Here is a 20,335-nt window from a genome sequence, read left to right as displayed (position 1 = left end):
GCTGGAACCTGTAAAACTGAATGTTCCCTCTGTAATATAACTGCCCCCTTCCTCTAGTACCATAAAAGGCTTGGAATCTGCACTGCTGCAAACCCCCCAAAGACCATGCCGTCTCTGTATCCCCCTTTATAGACTGAGGAGCACCAAATAAGTTTGCCAAATTGGACCTCCCTTTTGTAGGGCACATCCAATATTTTAGCCGGAATCTCAGGTCAAAAGGATGTTGCCTTAAGCCGTTCTTGCCTTTTCACGATGGTCGTGGCAGCAAGCTGGTGAAAGCCAGTGGAGGAAACATCCATGGCTATGTCAATGATATCGCCGGATGTTCTTTTGCCCTGCTGTATAACTGCCCTTTCTTCATTTTTCTTGCATCTGGTAGAAACTCCAAATAAGCTACAAGATCGGATCACATTGTTCCGGTCTTACCTTCCTAATATGGCTAGAGCATCAGATAAATAATAATGGTAGCTGCCATCGCAGAAAACCTTTCGCCTACATTATCCAGGCATCTGTTTTCCTTGTCAGGTGGAGTGGAACAAGGTGTGGAGGGATTTCTCAAATGCTTCTGATCAGCCTGCATGCCCACAGAGTTTGGACATGGGCGCTCAAAAAGAATCGCTTGGGGCCTTGTACTTCTCATTAAAGCGTGGCTGTATTCTACATCACTTTCAAGCCCTCTTTACATAAGTGGTCAATTATAGATATTACTTTAACCTCTTCGAGGCTATTGACGTCACCATTCCGTCACGGCTCGCGGGTGAGCGGTGCTCATGACGGAACGGTTCCGTCACGGCCCGGCCGCCGCGCCTGCGCGGCACTGATTTCGCGCCTGCGCGGCACGTTTAATTGAGCGGGCGGGCCGTGACGGAACCGTTCCGTCATGAGCACAGCTCACCCGCGAGCCGTGACGGAACGGTTCTGTCACCCGCGCGCCCCCCCCCCCCCCCGCGACCGAAGGAGTTAACAGACTTATGTAGCGGCTCATGGACATTATAGAGAAAGTTTGCTTAATGGGAAATGGAAGATCAAATCTCTTGGAAGTTATCTCCAAAAGAGTGTGGAACTCTCCAATGTGGAGAAGTGTGGCTCAGGGGTTAGAGGCGGCAGACCCGGAAGCTGAGATCGGCCCTGGACCCGGGTTCAATTCCCTGCCTCGGCGGGTCTTGGGCTAAAAAATTCCACGGACTCGATAATTCTCGCTCCGGTGCCTTCTCGACTCACGGGTTCACACTCTGCGACTCTGGGCAATAGCTTGCTTAATCTCCACAACGGCCCCTCGTGGCGGGATGCCTGGCTTTCACCTTGTGGATACCCTGCCGGGGCTATCTCACAGGGGAATACCAGGACGGGTTCCCTAAGCAAGCGCCGGGACACCCACTGCGGGTAGCTGTGCGCTATATAAGCTCAAATACATTTACATTTACAAATATCATTTGGTAAAAAGCTAGCAGCCAGTGGAGTAGGAGGGGCCGACGGTGGTGCCACAGACTCATACAATTCCACTCCAGTGTGAGCTGGTTGATCCTGGGTTATCTCATCATGTTCAGATTCGCCAATATCAGAATAAACATTCTAAATAGTAGAGGGGATATTTTGGGAGTCAAGGATCCTCAATGGCCCCAAGCCAGATTTCCACTGCGGGTTCATGCTAAGGGAGTCTGTGCCCCACTGGGTTCAGCACCGACTCCAGTGCAGATTTGTTACTGGCACCATACCAAGTGGGTTCCTTTTGCATTAATACCAATGCTGGAGAAGGATTTGCAGCCCATTGTGCTATCTCACTCCAAGCAGAAACCACCCCAAACTTGTTTGAGGTCACACCTGGCTCCGGCAGGGACGCAACCAGCAGGTGATCCATTTAATTCTGTCACTTTCCCCCTCTTAAGTGGTAGGGCCTACATTTTACACAATCGTTTTGGCACTGACTTGGGCAATGAGTATTATTACAATTCTCCAGTATTGAATCTTTCATAGATTCACATGCTTGGATCTTAACCATTCTTGGGGTGGGAATCCCACTTTATTTTAACAAGCAGTACCAATGAAAGCACTGTACAACAAAGCTTAAATGAGTGACATTGTTAACCAATTCAAAACCTTTTAAAAAGAACTAAACTTCAGCAATAAAGGACGCAGCTCCTGAAGCACCCTACCCCTCAAGGACCACAATACCTCAGATGTCTGATCACACATCATATTCAGAGAGACTCCCTGAGCCCTGCTCAGTTTATCATCTTCAAATCTAGTTTGAACCCTGTTTGCTTGGGGAAGGGGGGGTGGAGGTGGGACTGACATCTTCCCTTGCACACTTGAATTTATTTTGACGAGAAATAGGTCTCAACAGATTTGTTTTTTGTGTCTTAATGATATTGTTTATCACTGTTATTTCTGCAAATACAATTCACCATGGGAGGTTTCTTATTTGGTTTGCCTCAGTTCCTTTTTCTACCTCCTGGGGTATTCTTTTTTTTCTCTTTTCAACTTCCTTTTCTAATTACTGTTTTACTAACTCTAGACTGCAACTGTCTACACACTGACATTTCTTTTATTTTCTTGTTCTAAAAATGCAAGTTGAATGTTTTCAAACAAACTGTTTTCTTTGAGCACTGTAGGAACTGGGGTCACCAGTTCCCCGGGGGGTAGCCTGGCACGAGCAGGTAGGCACCCGAAAGCTTAGGTGTAAAGTGACCATACAGCACACACGTCCACTGAGACAATAAATGCACGCAATGACCGACACCACACCAGCATGGTTGATTAAAATCAATACGCTTTATCTAAGATCAAGGTCACGACTGGTAAATCATTTAGAGCAAATCACTAATCACGGTAGCAATAACTCATTACAGCATTTCATCAGGGGAGCAAATGGAGCAATTCAATAATCACCATAGCAGGTCTCAATAACCATTGCATTAGGGGAATAAAGGCTTCATTACTCAGCAGTAAACATTTCCTCATGTACCTGTAGTCGTTCAGGAAACACTGCATTAGACAGGATTAAAACATTTCATCAGACCAGAATGAACATTTCATCAAACATTGTGCAACATCTCATTATGCAGGAGAATTAACATCTTATCAGGTAAGCCAACATTACATTAGGCCAGAATAAACATTTCCTTTAACCAGGGTAGCATTTCCTTAGGCAAAAATAACCACCTCCTCCTGTAGGTCAATCATTAAGCCAGGCAATAATAAACAATTCATCAGGCCAGTTCCCGTAAACCTCTGGGCCGGCCTAGGGCGAGTGGGAGCGATCAGTTCTCCCAACAGGGGCTATTCTCAACAAACTCAGGCCCCACTGGTGACCTGCGGGGTCTTGGCCCAGTTCCGGTGCTTTAATAGGCAGGTTAGGGCCAACTGGGCCCCTCCAACAGTCTCCCGCGGGGGAGTGCGTTCTCGGGGCCTTCCTGGGGGTTTACCTTTTTCTTCAGCCCCCTCGGGCCCTTGGGGAGGACTCCTGCTCTTCTGAGAACCCTCCGGTGTATCTCGTGCTGCCAAAGCCAGCCACGGGGCCAAGGGCTCAGGCGACCCCGGGGGTGCAGCAAGTCGGAGGGGGCTCTCACTCTCCAAGGCCCCCTCCGTGACGATTCTGGGGCCGGCCTGGGTTCTGCCGGTGGCGGGCCATTCCGCGGTCCTTCCTTGAGGGGTGCGGCACGGCCGGCCAGCCAATCACAGTGCAGCAAAGGCGGGGCGCAGCCTGTGACGCGGCCAGGCGCCCCCTTCACGTGGTGAGGGTGATGGTGGTGGCGTCGGGCCTAGCACTGCCTGCTAATAGCGTGCGGCGGCCTCCCCAAGGCTCCGGGGCCTCCGCGGCGCCTTCGCACACTCGGGCCGGGCTGCGGCGATGATTGGGCCCTAGGCGCACCGGAGGACTGCACCCCTCCTCAACCTTCTCCCGGGCCGGGCGCGGCCCACAGCAAAACGGCGGCAGCCCTCTCCTGGCGTCAGGGGCCGCCAGGGGCAGATGACGGCGATGCCGGCACCACCAAAAACGCAGTGAGTCGGGCGGCGCTTTTGGGGCACAGCACGCTGCCCAGCAGGAAGGCGTTTGAGGCACCGGGGCACAAGTTAGAGCGGCGCTTGGCCAGGGTAGCGCCTGGGGCAGGCAACAGGTTGGCAGATTACAGCACTGCTCAAGGGCACAGTAGGAGAGCGCTGGGTAGGTAATGCAGGCAATAAGGCAGTCTCAGCAATCAGGCACTTCAGGGTGCTAGCGCTAGGCCATGAGAGCGCTTAGCCAGCAGTCCAGGCAAGGCAGGACAGCGAAGGGGGTTAGGCAGGACAGTACAGGTGCCCAGGTGAAGACAGAGGAGCGCAGAAGTGACACAGCCCGGTACCTGGTTGATCCCCAGTAGTCCTGGTTAGCGCAGGTTGGTTTCTTCTTGGCGCTTGGTGGTTCTTGCGCCCTTGGTAGGCAGTTTCTTGAAGGGGGGAGGGGTTGAGTTGAAGGCTGCTGACAGGATTCCTCTGCAGGTCACTGCAGGTGGTCCCTAAGTTCCCCTCCCGCCGGGCCAGATCAGTGGGCTAGTTCAGTGTTCCTCCCACAGCTTGGTGGGCAGCGCCTAAACCCCGTCACCCCCAGTGGTATAGGTTCCTGACTAGGCCCTACCGCCTAAGTCTCCTGCGTAGGTTCCCCCAGGTCCGTGATGCCCCAACTGACTAAAAACTTTCCCTCCTTTCTTTATATATGCCCAGGTCAGGTGACCACTCTCTAAGGCGGCAGAAGCAGACCCCGCCCTTATTCTGGAAGGTTCCAGGAGCTTCCCTACTCTAGCTACGGGCAGGCAAGGCAGGCTGGTGTTGAAACAATGTTTAAGGGTCCCAGGCAGCTCCTGGCAACTAGGGTGCTACTAAAAAGACCACGCTGCAGTAGCAGGGGCCTGTGGCAAACAGGTTGGAAGTAGAGAACACCTGCACCTTAGCATTGGTTAGCGATGGGACGGTGCTCGGAGACCTAAGGCCAACAAAAAAGAAGGTGGGAAAAATGAGGCAAGGGCGAAAAAAACAGGGAAAGACCACCCTAGGGCTAACAGGTCTAATAAGCACTATTTCCAGTTTTAGCTTTTCATTAACTATTTTTGTGCATCAATGTTTCAGTAGTTTAGGGTATGTTGCCTAGCAATAGCTGAACATTAGATTGTTCTTTATTTGAATAGTCTAGGTAAGAATATCCTGCCCTCTTCTTATCCCTGTAAGCGGCAGTTTAATTTCTTTACCTTATCTCTGATATTACACCTGTTGAAAAACAAACTGATTTACCATGATCTGGCATTACAACAGTGGTATTATTGGGGTTTGATGTCTTTGCACTATCTCTACTATGATAAGCACCCCCTTTGCAGAGGTATGGGTTGGTGTCAGGTTCTTTTATCTTGGGTAAAGGTATTCAGCAAACGCTTGAAAATGGAGGAAATATTTATCTACACTTCTATTATTTCTCTCCTCCCTCCATATACATCCTGGATGTGTCTGGTGCTGTGTTCTTGACTTGAGAGAATAAACCACTTCCCACATTTCCTCCACCTTATGGAATTTCACTGCGGTGAGTGTCTTCCTATTATAAATTGCTTTAGCACACATGAATGGTATAATGCATATATGCTCAGCCAAGGCATATTGCTGTTAACCATTTGGTCACCAGGACATTAATGAGTTTTGATATTCCTCGATTTAGTATACATTGTCCAGCCTTCTGGGTTTTGGGTCTCTGAACTTTAATTGCTGCTTGCTGTCTTCAGGCCAGAAACCTTCACAATATACTAATACCACAACAAGAGTATGTAATGCTAATGTTAAAAAGATTTATACAGAGCATGCTGCCCCAGTGACGGGGCGTCCTATATATCATTTGTATAGAACTGCATCTGTTGCCACCACCCCAAACCATCTCCAGGCCAGAGTTGGTGCTGGATACATTTTATACTGGGTGTGGTGGGACCCTCTTTTCTGCAGTGTGGATGTGCATGTCACCTTGTTGATGACTAACTCAAACTCATTCCAAGTTCACTGCACACGTGCATCTCATGTCCTGTGTGTGTTCGTTCATGGGTTCTCAGATTTGATGACCGATTATACTTCTTCCCACATTTCTTGCACTCCTATTTTTTCTCTCCGGTGTGTGTTTGCTGATGGCACCTAAGTTGTGATGAGTTATTAAAGCACTTTCCACATTCACTACATGGGTATGGTTTTTCCCCAGTGTGCGTTCTCTGATGGACCTGTAAGCATGATGACTGGTTAAATGTCTTCCCACATTCACTGCAAACATATGGTTTTTCTCCAGTGTGTATACGCTGATGGGTCCTTAGGTGTGAGGATTGAATAAAACTCTTACCACATTCATTGCACATGTGTGCTTTCGCTCCCGTGTGGATTTTAAGATGGCGTCTTAGTGTTGATGATAGTCTAAAACACTTACCACATTCACTACACATGTGTGACTTTTCTCCTGTGTGTATTCGGTGATGAGTCCTTAGACTTGATAAGTGACTAAAGCTCCTCCCACATTCACTACACTCATATGGTTTTTTTCCTGTATGTGTTCGCTGATGTACCTTTAGGTATGATGACTGCTTAAAATTCTTCCCACATTCACTACACTTATATGGTTTTCCCCCTTTATGTATTTGCTGATGTCTCTTTAGTGTTGACAACTCAGAAAAGTTCTTCCCACATTCACTGCAGCTGTAGGGTTTTTCTCCTGTGTGTGTTCGCAAATGTATCCTTAGACTTGTTGAATAATGAAAGCTTTTTTCACATTCACTGCACCTATATGGTTTTTCCCCTGTGTGTGTTCGCTGATGGACCCTTAGGACTGATGACCCTTTAAAGCTCATCCCGCATTCACTGCACATATGCGTCCTTTCTCCTGTGTGTATTCGTATGTGAGTTTTTAGGTTTGATGATTGATTAAAGCTTTTTCCACATTCACTGCACCTATATGATTTTTCCCCTGTATGTGTTCGCTGATGGATCCTTAGGTTATATGAATCATTAAAGCTCCTCCCACATTCGCTGCATGTGTATGGTCTTTTCCTTGTGTGTATTCGTAGATGGCGCTCCAGCTGTGAAGTATATTTAAAGCTTTTACCGCATTCATTGCATATGTATGCATTTCCCCTTGTATGTGTTTGTAGATGGCACTCTGGCTTTGATGAGTGTTTACAGGGCTTACCGCACACACTTTGGGGGTCCAATTTTTGGCCTCTCTGTATTTGCTGATGGAGCTTTAGGTCTGATGCCTGATAAATGTTCTTTCCACATTCACTGTAACCAAATGAAGTTTCTCCAGTGTGTTTTCGCACATGACCCTTTAGGTAAGATGAGCACTGAAGGTGCTTCCCAAATTCACTGCCTGTATATGTTTTTTCCGCCATATGTGTTTCAAGATGACTTCTTAAGGATAATGAGTGTCTGAAGTTCAATCCACGTTCACTGGATGTATATTGTTTTTTTCCTGTGTGTATTTGCTGATGGACCCTTAGGTCTTCTGAGTCACTAACATTCTTCCCACATTCATTGCAAGAATATGCTTGTTCTCCTATGTGCGTTGCCAGCTGGATCTTTACGTCTGACGACTGATTAGATCTATTCCCACATTCTGTGCACCTGTAAGTTTTTCTATGTGTGTTCACTGATGGGTTTCTATTTGTTGAAAATGTATAGCTCCTCTCAAATTTACTCATGTGAATCAGTTTTTCTGTTGTGGCCTCGGTCTCTGGATTGGTTACTTTCCTGCAATCATGCCCCATGATGGGCCATCACAGTAGCAATAACGCTGAGACATTGTCACAGTCTGTGCATTTGTGCAGTGTTTGAGATGTATACATCCCAATTTAACTACTACGTTGAATGGTTACTAGTATTCCAGCCATGCTCAAGTCTGTGGCATCTCTGTTGGAGGAGATAGTGAGTCTTTATAATGGATTGAGTTATTTCACAAACGTAAACAAAAACTCAAAGGGCCTTTTATTGTAGGATATGATGTGCTTTGTAGGCAGCAGGGCCCCTCTTTCTTTTCATCTTATTCTGTGTGGTCCTGATTCAGCTTTTCCTCCATGTGTGGATTTTAACTGGTTTGGTGGGTGCGGCTGAAATGGGTTGTTAAGAGAACAGAATGATTGCATCTTGTTGTAACCATATTACACAGATGTCAGCCCAAGAACACTGTTGGGAACATTTGTATGCTGCATTTTATGTGCCAGTGCTGTTTCAATGATTTGCTTTCAAGCAGGTCTCATGTATTTCATGACATGGATGTCCACAGACTCCTACTTCCATTGGATCGCACAGTCAGCTTCTTGCAGGGCTTGTCTGTACACAAGGGGGGTTTTCTGTCTCTTACTACATTCTTATGTTTCTTAATAGTCAAGAGTACTATTTCTGGATCTTCTTCCAGGTATCTTACTTGTTTCGATTAGCACAATATGTTCTTCAATATTCATCATCATATTATAAATTCATGAGTCTGTTGGCAGTAAAGAGATCTAAAATCATTAAAGGCACAGGCTGCATGAAGACCATTGTCTACAAATAATTCATAACTTATCTATAACACAAAGTATGAACACTTCATAACATATCTATAACACAAAGTATGAACAGTTCATAACGTATCTATAACACAAAGTATGAACACTTCATAACGTATCTATAACACAAAGTATGAACACTTCATAACGTATCTATAACACAAAATATGAACACTTCATAACTTATCTATAACACAAAATATGAACACTTCATAACTTATCTATAGTACAAATTATGGGCCTTATTTAGTGTTAAGCCCATAGGGTTCTCCACCTTGGAGGGCCTCATGATGAATCTCACTGTATCTCTCTCACTATTCCTCATTGTATTCCTCACAAAATCTCCCTCTGAATCTTAATTTGTAAATCTCACGGGATCACTCTGTGGGGCATATTATAAAGGACCAGTGTTAAAATTATTGCTGTTTTACCGGCAGGAAACTGCCGATAAAATGGCGATAATACGCCCTTGTTAATTCCCATAGAAGCCCATGTTAACACAAAACATGGGCTTCTATGGGAATTAACTAGAGCGTATTATCAAGCCCATTATCGCCGGTTTATTGGCAGTTTCCTGACGCTAAAATGGCGATAATTTAAACACCGGTGCACAAGTTACTACTTGTGTAACGATATATCTGTAAGAGACATTAGTTAGTGATAGATTCCTTACCTTAGAATATCCCCAGGCATCAGACTGGTTTCGGAAAATTTGGCGTAGCAATACCCATGCGCGCCGGCAGGCGTCGTCCGCGGCTCCGTGTCCGTCGTCGGCGTCGTTAGCGCCGGAATGACGTCGGAGTACTTAGATGCCGCCCTCGCGCGCTGACGTCAGTTCTGATACACAGCTTTTCCGCGCCAGATACACAGAGCCATGATAGAACCAACACTGGTGCCATGAAACTAGGGCCCTGAAAGGGGATGACCTTAACCCTAGATATCGGTTCGCAGAACGGGGAGGATGGGGGGGTCGGTAAGGAATCTATCACTAACTAATGTCTCTTACAGATATATCGTTACACAAGTAGTAACTTGTGCATCTGAAAGAGACACGTTAGTGATAGATTCCTAACCTTAGAATAGATACCCCAGCAATACCAACCCCGGTGGTGGGTCTGCGAACCAATAATCACACCAGAAAGTCCTGGAGGACGGAACGGCCAAAGAAGCCATCCCTCTAGACTTGGCTGTCCAGGCAGTAATATCTTGCAAACGTGTGCAGTGATGCCCACGTAGCTGCTTGGCAAATGTCCTGCAAGGTCACTCCCCGGCCCAGGGCAGTTGTAGTCGCCGTGGCCCGAGTGGAATGAGCCCTCAATCCAACAGGGAGCTCCTTATTAGCCAAGGAGTAACATGCCTGGATACTCAAGATGATCCACCGAGAGATGGTCAGCTTGTGCACCGCCTTCCCCTTCTTAGCGCCCACGTAACCAACAAAGAGTTGTTCATCCACCCGGAACTGGCGTGTGCGATCCAGATAGTAAGAGAGCGCACGTTTTGGGTCCAGACAGTGGAGCCTCTCTTCCTCTTTTGAGGGATGCGGAGGCGGAAAGAAGGTGGGCAAGGTAATGGACTGCCCGATGTGGAAGGCCGTGACAACCTTGGGCAGGAAGGAGGGTCTTGTCTGCGACACAACCTTGTCCGAATGGACAGAGAGGAAAGGAGGTGTGGAAGAAAGAGCCTGGAGCTCACTCACTCTCCTGGCAGAGGTGATGGCAACCAGGAAAGCAGTCTTCAAAGTAAGAAGACGGAGATGACATTTATGGAGCAGCTCAAAGGGAGCACACATTAGGTAAGTAAGAACAAGGTTCAAGTCCCAAAGGGGCATCACGAAAGGAACAGGAGAGAACATGTGTGTGATGCCCTTCAAAAACCTATTTACAATTGGGGACTTAAACAAGGAAGGATGATCAGGTAGCCTTAAGAAGGCGGAAAGGGCAGAAAGGTACCCTTTGATAGTGCCCAGAGCAGAGCCTTGCTGGGCAAGAGAAAGAAGGAAGAGGAGAACCTCAGAAAGGGGTGCAGAGAGTGGATCCACAGACTTTGCTATGCACCATGCCACAAATCTTTTCCACCGGCAGGCGTATACCGACTTTGTGGAGGGACGCCTGGCTGCCAGAATGACATTACAGACTTCGGGAGGCAAGTCAAATGGCCTCAACTGTCGCCTCTCAATCTCCAAGCTTGTAGGTGGAAACTGGACAGGTTCGGGTGGAGGACCGTCCCCTGCTGCTGCGACAGAAGGTCCTCCCGAAGAGGCAGACGAATCGGGGGATCGACTGACATGCTGAGTAGCTCGGGATACCAGTACCTTCGTGCCCAGTCCGGAGCCACAAGGATAACCTGGGCCCTGTCGCGCCTGATCTTCTTCAGCACTCTGGGCAGAAGTGGTATAGGCAGAAAGGCGTACAATAGACCGCAACTCCACTCACGACGAAAAGCGCCTCCGAGCGAGTGCCGGCTTGGAAATTCCAACGCGCAGAACTGATGACATTGCGCGTTCTCTTCTGTGACGAATAAATCTAACCAAGGCCCTCCCCACTGCTGAAAGAGACCTTGCGCCACGTCCGAGTTCAGACGCCATTCGTGATCCATCATGCACCGACGGCTGAGTTCGTCCGCCCTGGCGTTCATGGAACCTGCCAGGTGTTGAACCACCAGGGTCACGCTCTGATGTTCCAACCACTGCCAGAGACGCAGAGCCTCCTGGCATAGGATCCACGACCCCACCACGCCCTGTTTGTTGCAGTACCACATGGTGGTGGTGTTGTCCGTGAACACCTGCACTACACATCCCCGGACAGAGGGGAGGAATGCCTTCAGCGAAAGTCGTATCGCCCGCAGCTCCAGAAGGTTGATGTGGAGCCGGGACTCCGCCGGAGACCAGAAGCCTCTGATCTCCGCCTCTCCCATGTGGCCTCCCCAGCCCAGGAGGGACGCGTCCATCACAACCACGTGCTCCGGGTGGGGTAGGGAGAGGGATCGGCCACTGACCCAATCGCGGTTCGTGAGCCACCACTGCAGCTGTCTCGCAGTGCCCTCCGAGATCAAGACATGGTAGGACAAGTTGCCCTGATGCTGGGCCCACTGAAACTTCAGGTCCCTCTGCAGAGCCTGCATCCGCCACCGGGCGTGATGCACCAGAAGGATGCAGGAGGCCATCAGCCCCAGAAGCCGCAGCGTCAACCTGACCGAGACTCGGGATAAAGGCTGAAAGATCTGAATCAGAGCCTGAAATATCCCGAACCCGCTGTTCGGGAGGATAAACCCGAAACTGCGCTGAGTCCAGAACCGCTCCGATGAAGAGGAGCTTCTGAAAGGGACACAGGTGCGACTTCGGCACGTTGATGGAGAACCACAGCAAGTGCAGGAAGTCGGCCGTAGTCTGGAGGTGGCTGACAACTATCTGGGGCGAGCCCGCCTTCAACAACCAGTCGTCGAGGTAGGGAATGACTGACACCCCTAACCTGCGCAGATGAGCTGCGACCACCGCCATTACTTTCGTGAACAACCGTGGGGCGCTGGTAAGGCCGAAGGGGAGCACGGTAAACTGAAAGTGCTCGTGGCCTACCATGAACCGCAGGTAATGCCGGTGGGCCGGCAGGACGGGGATGTGAAAATAAGCGTCCTGCAAGTCCAACGCTACCATCCAGTCTCCGGGGTCCAGGGCAGCTAAGACCTGAGCCAGAGTCAGCATCTTGAACTTCTCCTTTCGGAGGAAGCCGTTGACGTTCCGTAGGTCCAAGATAGGGCATAGGCCCCCTTTGCCCTTCTTGGGTACCAGAAAGTAGTGGGAGTAACAACCACACCCTACTTCTGGCCCAGGAACGCGCTCGATGGCCCCCTTGGCCAAGAGGGCCGTGACTTTCTCTTGCAGAAGTTGCAAGTGATCCCCCGACACGTGGTGGAATTGTGGTAGCATGGCTGGAGGGGTCGCCTCGAAGAGGAGGGAGTAGCCCCTTAAGGTGATTTGCAGCACCCACCTGTCCGATGTGACAGTGCGCCAGTGGAAGAGGTGATGGCGAACCCTGCCCCCCACTGGCGTCACATGGGCCTGAAAGCACGGACTAGGAGGGTTTTGAGGCAGGTGCTGTGGGGGAAGGTGTGGACTGGCCTCGCCATTGTCCCCGACCGCCGCTACAGCGGTTTCCACGGCCGCCACCGCGCTGTTGAACATTCTGCGGTGCGTGGCTGGCGGCACGCGTGGGGGCGCCCCTTCCGTGGCCACGAAAGGAGCAAAAGGCACCCGATTGCTGGCGTGGGGCCGAGAGGCCCAAGGACTTGGCCGTAGCCCTGGAGTCCTTAAAACGCTCAAGCGCATGGTCTGCCTTGTCGCCAAAGAGGCGACCGCCATCGAACGGCATGTCCAGAAGAGTAGCCTAGACATCGGCCGAAAAGTTGGCGGACCTCAACCAGGCGTGGCGTCAAACCGCCACCATCGTTGCCATCGCCCTGCCCAGTGAGTCCGTGGTATCCAGCCCACATCGGATGGAATATTGCGCGGCATCTCGACCCTCTGCAAGGGCTTGGGTGAGTTTAGCCCGGACATTGTGGCAGCAAGTCCGCGACCGTGTCCCACAGGGTGTGGGTGTAGCGGTCCAAGAGGCATGCGGTATTGACTGACCGCAGTCCCAAACTCAGGGACGAGAACACATTATTCCCTAATTGTTCATACCTCTTAGATTCCCGATCGGGCGGAGCCGCCGGGAATGCGGTCTGGTAAGTGGAGGCCTGGATGACCAGGCTCTCGGGGGTGGGATGGGTGGACAAATAGCAAGGGTCGCCCGGGGCCGGGCGGTAGCGTCTGGCCACGTTCCTGTCCACAGGCGGACCTGTGGCGGCTTGGAACAAGTGCCCACAAGAACGTCACACAAGGCCTCATTAAACGGCAGCAGAGGCTCAGTGGAGCTTGCCTGCGGTTTAAGGACCTCTGTGAGGAGGTTAGTCCTCACGGCCGCGACAGGGAGCTCAAGGTTTAAGGCCTGCGTCAACACTACACTGTAAGCAGCCCCCTCCTCCGTAGCCACGGTGGGAGGGGAGACAAATCCAGTGTCTGGCGAAGTGTCAAGACCACTGGCCTCCCCAAGCTCATATGCCCAGTCCTATTGAGACTGCCACTCCTGTGCCAGAGGGTCCACAGACCCCTCCCAATCACCCTCGTCACCCATCTCCTGTAGTTCAGGGTCAACAGATGGGGCCGTTTCATGGAAATAGAAATATTCAAACGACGTCGAGAGCGGCGCCGGAATCGGACCGAGGGTAGGATCGGGTACGGCGTCCATAGTAGGCGCCGGGGGCGACACCCGCAGGGCTGGCGCCGGTGAGGTCGTGAGGTCGACCGGCGACGACCCGGATCCGGAAGCGGATCCAGTGAGGGCCTGCGGCGCCGGGACCGAAGTCGTCGGCGGCACCGGGCCGAAACATCCGGCGGCGTCGGAGCCGAAGCACTCGACCCGCTAGGCCCTTCAGCCGGGACCGTTGGGCCCGGAGGCGCCACGGTACCCGGCTGAGGAGGGAGGGACCTCATGGCCATGAGGTACCGCTCGACCTCCTCAGGCGTCGCGTCATGCCCAGGGACCCGAAGGTGTGGGGCAGGCGGCGACGCCCGTGACTCCATCGGAGCCGCGTGGGTGGCGTCACCCGAATTCCCGGCCGCATCGCACGAGCGTTGGGGTGGGTTGGAGGAACGATGGTGTCTCTCCGACCTCTCATGCCTCTTACCTGAGGACTTGGATCCTGATGACCGATGTCCACTCCCGGAGCAGCGAGGGGTCCGACCCCGTGACCGGTCCCTCAACCTCCTGTGGGACCGGGACCTGGATCGGCGCGGGGCCGACTGCCGGAGCTCAAGTCGCTTGAGAGACCGCTCCCGCCTAGTTTCAGACGTCAGGGCCCGGCAGTCGGAGCAGGTGCAGTCGTCGTGGTCGAGGCCTAAACACTTTAGACACCGGCGATGGGGGTCGGTAACCGACATCAGTCGTTCGCACTTGAAACAGGGTTTAAACCCAGGCATCCCTACCGGCACCGTCGGAGTCAAAGACTAGAGTAGTGAAATGATCAAAAAGATCAAAAAGTTTAGTCAAAAAATGACTAAGGGGTAGAGCTTTACCGGATCTGCGCTAGCTGGCGCGGAAAAAAGAAGAAGAACTGACGTCAGCGCGCGAGGGCAGCGTCTAAGTACTCCGACGACGTCATTCTGGCGCTGACGACGGACGCCGAGCCGCGACGACGCCTGCCGGCGCGCAGGGGTATTGCTACGCAAAATTTTCCGGATCCAGTCTGACGCCTGGGGATATTCTAAGGTAAGCAATCTATCACTAACGTGTCTCTTTCAGATCCTTGATAATATGCCCCTGTATTCCTTGGTCTATCTCCTTCTCTCTAGCTCTCATTATAATTATTTGTGCAGGTCTCTCTCTATGTCTCTGTGTATTTCTCTTTAACTCTCTCTGTGTCTTGGTCTGTAATGTACACCATAGGACACTAACAGAAAAATAAGGGGACAGACAAAGAAATAAGGCATGGAAGAGAGAGGGAAAGAGAATGAGAAAGAGAAAATGGGAGAGACTAACTACTACACCCACTGTGGATGATGTATTATCAGACACTCCCTTTAAATAAGGGACATGAATCTTGACAGCCGTTCATGAGATTACACTGGCTCAGTCACGACAGGCCATCCTTTCCTGTAAATCCAGATCCCCCAATGACCCTTACCCTCCGACATTCTTCATAACTGTTGACATTGTCAACCCTTTTATGAATAAAACTATTAATACCTCATTATCAGTGGCTGAGGTCACTTTAGATTGGAAATTGGCAGTTGTCAAACTATTAGAAAAATTAATTTGGCAGACCCCACAATATTGTCCAATCTTCGTCCCATCTCACTGCTCCCTGAATTAACCAAAATGCTTCAAAACCTTGTCAATTGTCAATTAATTTCATTTTTGGAAAACTTAAATGTACCTTTTCCCCGGTAAGCTGGCTTTCACCGAAGACACTCCACAGAATCTGCTCTGTAGGAAGTTTCGGATACCCTAAAATTGACCTTGGACGCGGGAGGGCAAGATGGCCGCCGAGACGCCGTAGTGGATGGTCGCACCCTGTAACCCTCCTGACTGGGAAGATGAGGTGTACTACGTGCTCATATGCTTAGATTGCAGACTTACAGATTTGCAGATTCACTGATCTACTACCAAGCTAAGTTGATATAATCTAATCTGCTGTGGAAAATTTGCCTTTCTTACTGGGAGAAAAGAGCACTCGATACTGATAAAAAGCGATGCTGAGAGAACTCACTGGCTTGCTTTTTTTGATATGTGACTTTCCACAAGAGAAAAAGTGGGCTCTGCAGAAATATCTGCACAAACACTGTTCAGCTTTGATTTCCCATTCGCCCCTACCTGGAAGTCGCTATTGGAAAGTTGCTTCAAAATCTATGGCTACAAAACCTGCACTTTACTCAAGGAAGAATCGTGACCGAGACGATTGGAGCCGTGACTCTGAGGTGGAGGAGGATATGGATAACCTCGGGGCCCCAGCGCTTAATTTAAGAGGGAAAGCACGATCTAAAGCGCAGCAAAGGCGAGAAGCGGCAAAGGAAAATAAATTAAAGAAAATACGTGAAAAAGAGGAAGGAGGGAAAAAAAAGAATGTGACTGTCCCAGTGTCAGCTATTGTAAGGAGAAGAGAGGAAGCAAAACTCACCGCTGGGGAGGTACTTGGAAAGGAAACAGCACTCCGCCAGATGACCATAGTTGAGACTTTTTTGCCCGCAGCAACACCAGTAACGACTGACCAAACAACTTTGCAGTCGAATCTGCCACAGGGAGTGAGAGTCCCCACGTTGGTGAGCCTGTGCAGGATGTTGCAGCCTGCTGTGGAGAGGGAACCATTTGAACAGGCAGGAGCAGATGGGGATGGTACCTGCACGCTCGAGGTACAGCCTCTAACTGAAGTTACAGAGGCAGCAGAAGGCGGAGACTTTTCTACTGCTGTGGAAGTGGGCGGACCCAAGCTCTTAAAGGAGAAAGCCACAATTCATTTGGCACCAGTGGTATCTGGAGTTAAAGGGCCAGGCGCAGAACAAAGCCTGGTGGAGGATACTGTTGTAGAAAAAAGTAATTCTGAGGCTGCAACTAACTTAATTGAAACAGAGCTAAGGGTTGATAAAGATATTAACTTGGATTCAATTAATAAGAGGGATGCAAGCACACGCAAATTGCCTGATGCACTTCCTGCCTCTCCCAGTGATGAGGTTTTTTTCACTGGTAATGACGAGGCGGATGATGAGGAAAGTATGAATGGAAGTCTGGGATCAACGACAGACACGGAGTCAGAGACGGAGAGTTCAGATGATGAAACAGTGAATACTGACACGGGAAGTAATGAGACTGTATCAGGGACTGACTCTGAAAACTCCTCAACTCCTATCAGTAGTGAGATAGAACCTATTGATAAAGAATATAAGGATTCATTTCAAAAAACATTGCAAAAAGACGTCTCTTCTAGATCAAAGACAAATCCTGAGGGCAGTATCAGATCTGTGGAAAAAATTAAAACTAAGAGCAAAAAAAAGAAGTCAAGCAAACGAAAAGGGAAATCTAGACAACAGAGATTGTCAAAGGAACACAGAGGCAATATGAAAACAGTAGTAAAAAAACTAAATTTGGATAAGATGGCAGAGAACTCTGGAATACCGGCAGATGAGTTTGTAAATGGTGAAACTCTGGACTCTGCGGACCGTGGAGCGGATGGTGGTATGTCTAATTTTGAAGTCTTATTTACAACATTAAAACAAATGCAGAGTGAGGCTCGCATTGAGAGCCAAAAAGCAAAGCGCAGGGCTAAACAGGCGAATAGGAAAATACAATCCTCCTTGCGTAAGGTCAGCAGGTTGTATGAGGAGATGGCTGAGAGAGTCTCTGAAGTAGAGACTAGAACCGGGAAATTAGAAGATGATATGGTCAAAGTGAAGGATGACAGAAAAGAACAAGATAAGACTACGGCCGACATGCTATGGAAACTCGAGGAATTTGAGAACAGACAAAGACGCAACAATGTTCGCCTGATTGGAATACAGGAAGGGAAAGAAGGAAGTGATGTTCGGGGGTATGTTGTTGACTTATTAAAGGGTGCCCTCCCAGAGTTGTCTACATGGGATCTTGACCATGAAATACAAAGGGCGCATCGTTTTCCTCTGATCCAGAAAGCAGCGCAGAGTAAGCCTCGCGCAATACTTCTATACGTGGGGAATTTTCTTCTGCGAGAAGAGATAATTAACAAAGCAAAGCCCCAAGCTAAATGCAAATACAATGGCGTAGAGTTCTTTGCACGTCCTGACTTTTGCCACACCACTGTGGAAAGAAGGTGGAGGATGAGGCAGCTCATTACCCCATTTCAAAACATAGGTTGTGAGGCTTACCTTCTGTATCCCGCTCGTTTGAAGATTGGAGTAAATGGGAACTTTAAAATTTTCTACTCTGAGATACTTGCACAAGAATATCTTAACTTTCTGCAAGACCAACGGAAAACAAGGCACAAGGAGAATGTTGAGAATAATGATCATGCAGTAGCTCTTAGGGATATTCCCCAAAAGAAACGAAGATAAATATAATATGGAAAATAGAGACTGTGTAAAGTAATTTTTGGGGACGAAAGCTACATATGAGGACTTATTTAAAATAATAGAGGAAACTGTTTGCTCAAGGTCTATGAAAAATTTATTTGATGTTTTACTCCTCTTTATCGGATGGTTTTCTTGAGTTGTAGCTTTTTCTGCTTCAATAAGTAAAGATTGGTATTAATATAAGAAGAATTGGGGTAGAGGTTGAGCACGAATAGGGGTGGTATTTGTTGGACATACACTGAGCACAGTAAGATGAAGGGAAAGTTAGGGGGGTTTACGGGTTTGACATCCAGGAGGCAAAAGTCGGCCAGACATAGGTCCGTTGGACCTATTTGCCTGTAGGGGGGGTGGGACTCTGAGGGTGGGCAGTCTGGGGTGGGCTTGGGGATGGGCAGGGAAATGGACAGGGCACAAAGGTACAAGACACTTAAGAGGATTTGACAAAAGTAATTTGTATCAACTGTATGATATGGGTAGTGACACTGAAGATGTGGAAGACAATATTGAAATTAACAGGGAAGTCTATTTATGCAGTGTGCTAGGCCTAGTATTGTATATCGTTTCTAGAACATTAAATAAAAGCAAGCAGATAGGGTCTGAAGAGAACTGGCTGGGGAAAAAAAAAATGAAAAATGTCTATTAGATTAGTGACATGGAATGTATGCGGCCTAAATGATGTAACGAAAAGGCAGAAGATAGGAATACGGCTACGGCAAATGAACGTAGATTTTGTGTTTCTTCAGGAGACACATGTAATGAGTACCCATGAGATATATCTTAATCAGCTGGGGTTTCAATTAATAGTTGCTTCTAAACAAGGAGTTAAACAGAGAGGGGTAGCGATTCTATCGAGGGATAAAAATGTAGTAACAAGGAGAAAGTTAAGAGATAATTGGGGGAGATGGGCGATGGTTGAGGTACTATTAGGGGGGGTGTGGACAACATTAGTTGCAGCATATGGTTCTACACAGGACGATCCAGAAATTCTGCAATTTTTGGATTCTGAGTTGGCAGACTGGGCCCCTCGAGTTATTATAGGTGGAGACTTAAATATTGACGGAGCGGAGGGTCTAGGATCAGGCTCAATAAGACAGTATAAGGGGAGGAAAAAAAAGGTCTACAAGGCCCTTACTGATCTTTTAGAAAATAATACATTGCGAGATGTCTGGGGGTCAATCAGATCGAAACAACTCGGTTATACATATTATTCAGCACCGCATCAGATATCCGTTAGGCTGGATTACTTCCTGGTTTCCAATGATTTCATTAGTATAGTGGAAATTGATAGACTTCCTCGGATACTTAGTGACCACAATCCCCTAATCCTAACGATAAAGCAGAGTGGGGGAACAACAATAAGAAGGGAGTGGACATTCGAAAGGGGATTGCTTTTAGATGATGACTATATAAAACATATGTCTAAATGGATTACTGAATTCTTTGAATATAATAGAGGAACTGCTGCAGTTGGCATAGTATGGGATGCCTTTAAGGCAGGAGCACGCGGTGAAACGTGTAGTTATAGCGCCTTCAAGAGGAAAACAGAAAGACTGCGATATAAGGAGAAAGAGGGAAAAGTACTGGAGGCAGAAGAACAACTTAATAACTGTGTAATAAGGGGAGAGCCGACTGAACAATTCGTAATAGAATTACTGAAGGTGAAAAGTGAGGCAGAGGAAGAACTTGCTAATAGAGCCGCAAAGCAATATACAATCAGAAGGGAGAGATGTTACGAGTTCAGTGAGAAAATAGGGCGAGTCCTTGCTATACGAACCAGACAGATAGCGGCGGCAGGGACGATTAAGGAAATAAAGGATGAAAAGGGACAACTACATTCAGATCCAGAAGAAATTCGGGAGGTCTTTAGGAAGTTTTACCAATCTTTATATGATGAGAAAGATCCCAGTAGTATCGATAGAATAAATGAATATCTCCAGAACATTGAGGTAAAAAATATATCCCCTGAAGATGCAGAGGAATTAGAGACCGTATTGGACGAAACTGAGATTAAAGAAGCAATGACTGCTCTACCCTCGGGGAAGGCTGCTGGACCTGATCAGCTACCGATCGAGTTTTATAAAACTTTCTGGGGATGTTTAGGTAATAATTTAACTCAAATGTTTCAAGCTGCACAAAGTGGGGTATCTATTCCCAAATCCTAGAGCGG

The 20,335-nt window shown here is 48.6% G+C and overlaps 1 protein-coding gene across 1 annotated transcript in view; it reads right to left on the bottom strand.

Moving 5' to 3' along the window:
• Positions 1-2,752: 2,752 nt before the first annotated feature.
• Positions 2,753-20,335, bottom strand: part of LOC147689512 (uncharacterized) — a 159,025-nt gene continuing 141,442 nt past the window's right edge. The window contains exon 3 of the mRNA XM_086936898.1: positions 2,753-8,473. Within this exon, the coding sequence (XP_086793024.1) occupies positions 6,105-7,757 (1,653 nt within the window). The 5' untranslated portion in view covers positions 7,758-8,473 and the 3' untranslated portion in view covers positions 2,753-6,104. The remainder of the gene's footprint in view (positions 8,474-20,335) is intronic.

The sequence above is a fragment of the Lissotriton vulgaris genome, chromosome 9 (genome assembly GCF_964263255.1).
Source record: "Lissotriton vulgaris chromosome 9, aLisVul1.2, whole genome shotgun sequence".
NCBI lineage: Eukaryota > Metazoa > Chordata > Amphibia > Caudata > Salamandridae > Lissotriton > Lissotriton vulgaris.
The sequence above is the reverse complement of the archived record's forward strand: the minus strand, read 5'-3'. Positions and strand labels throughout refer to the sequence as shown.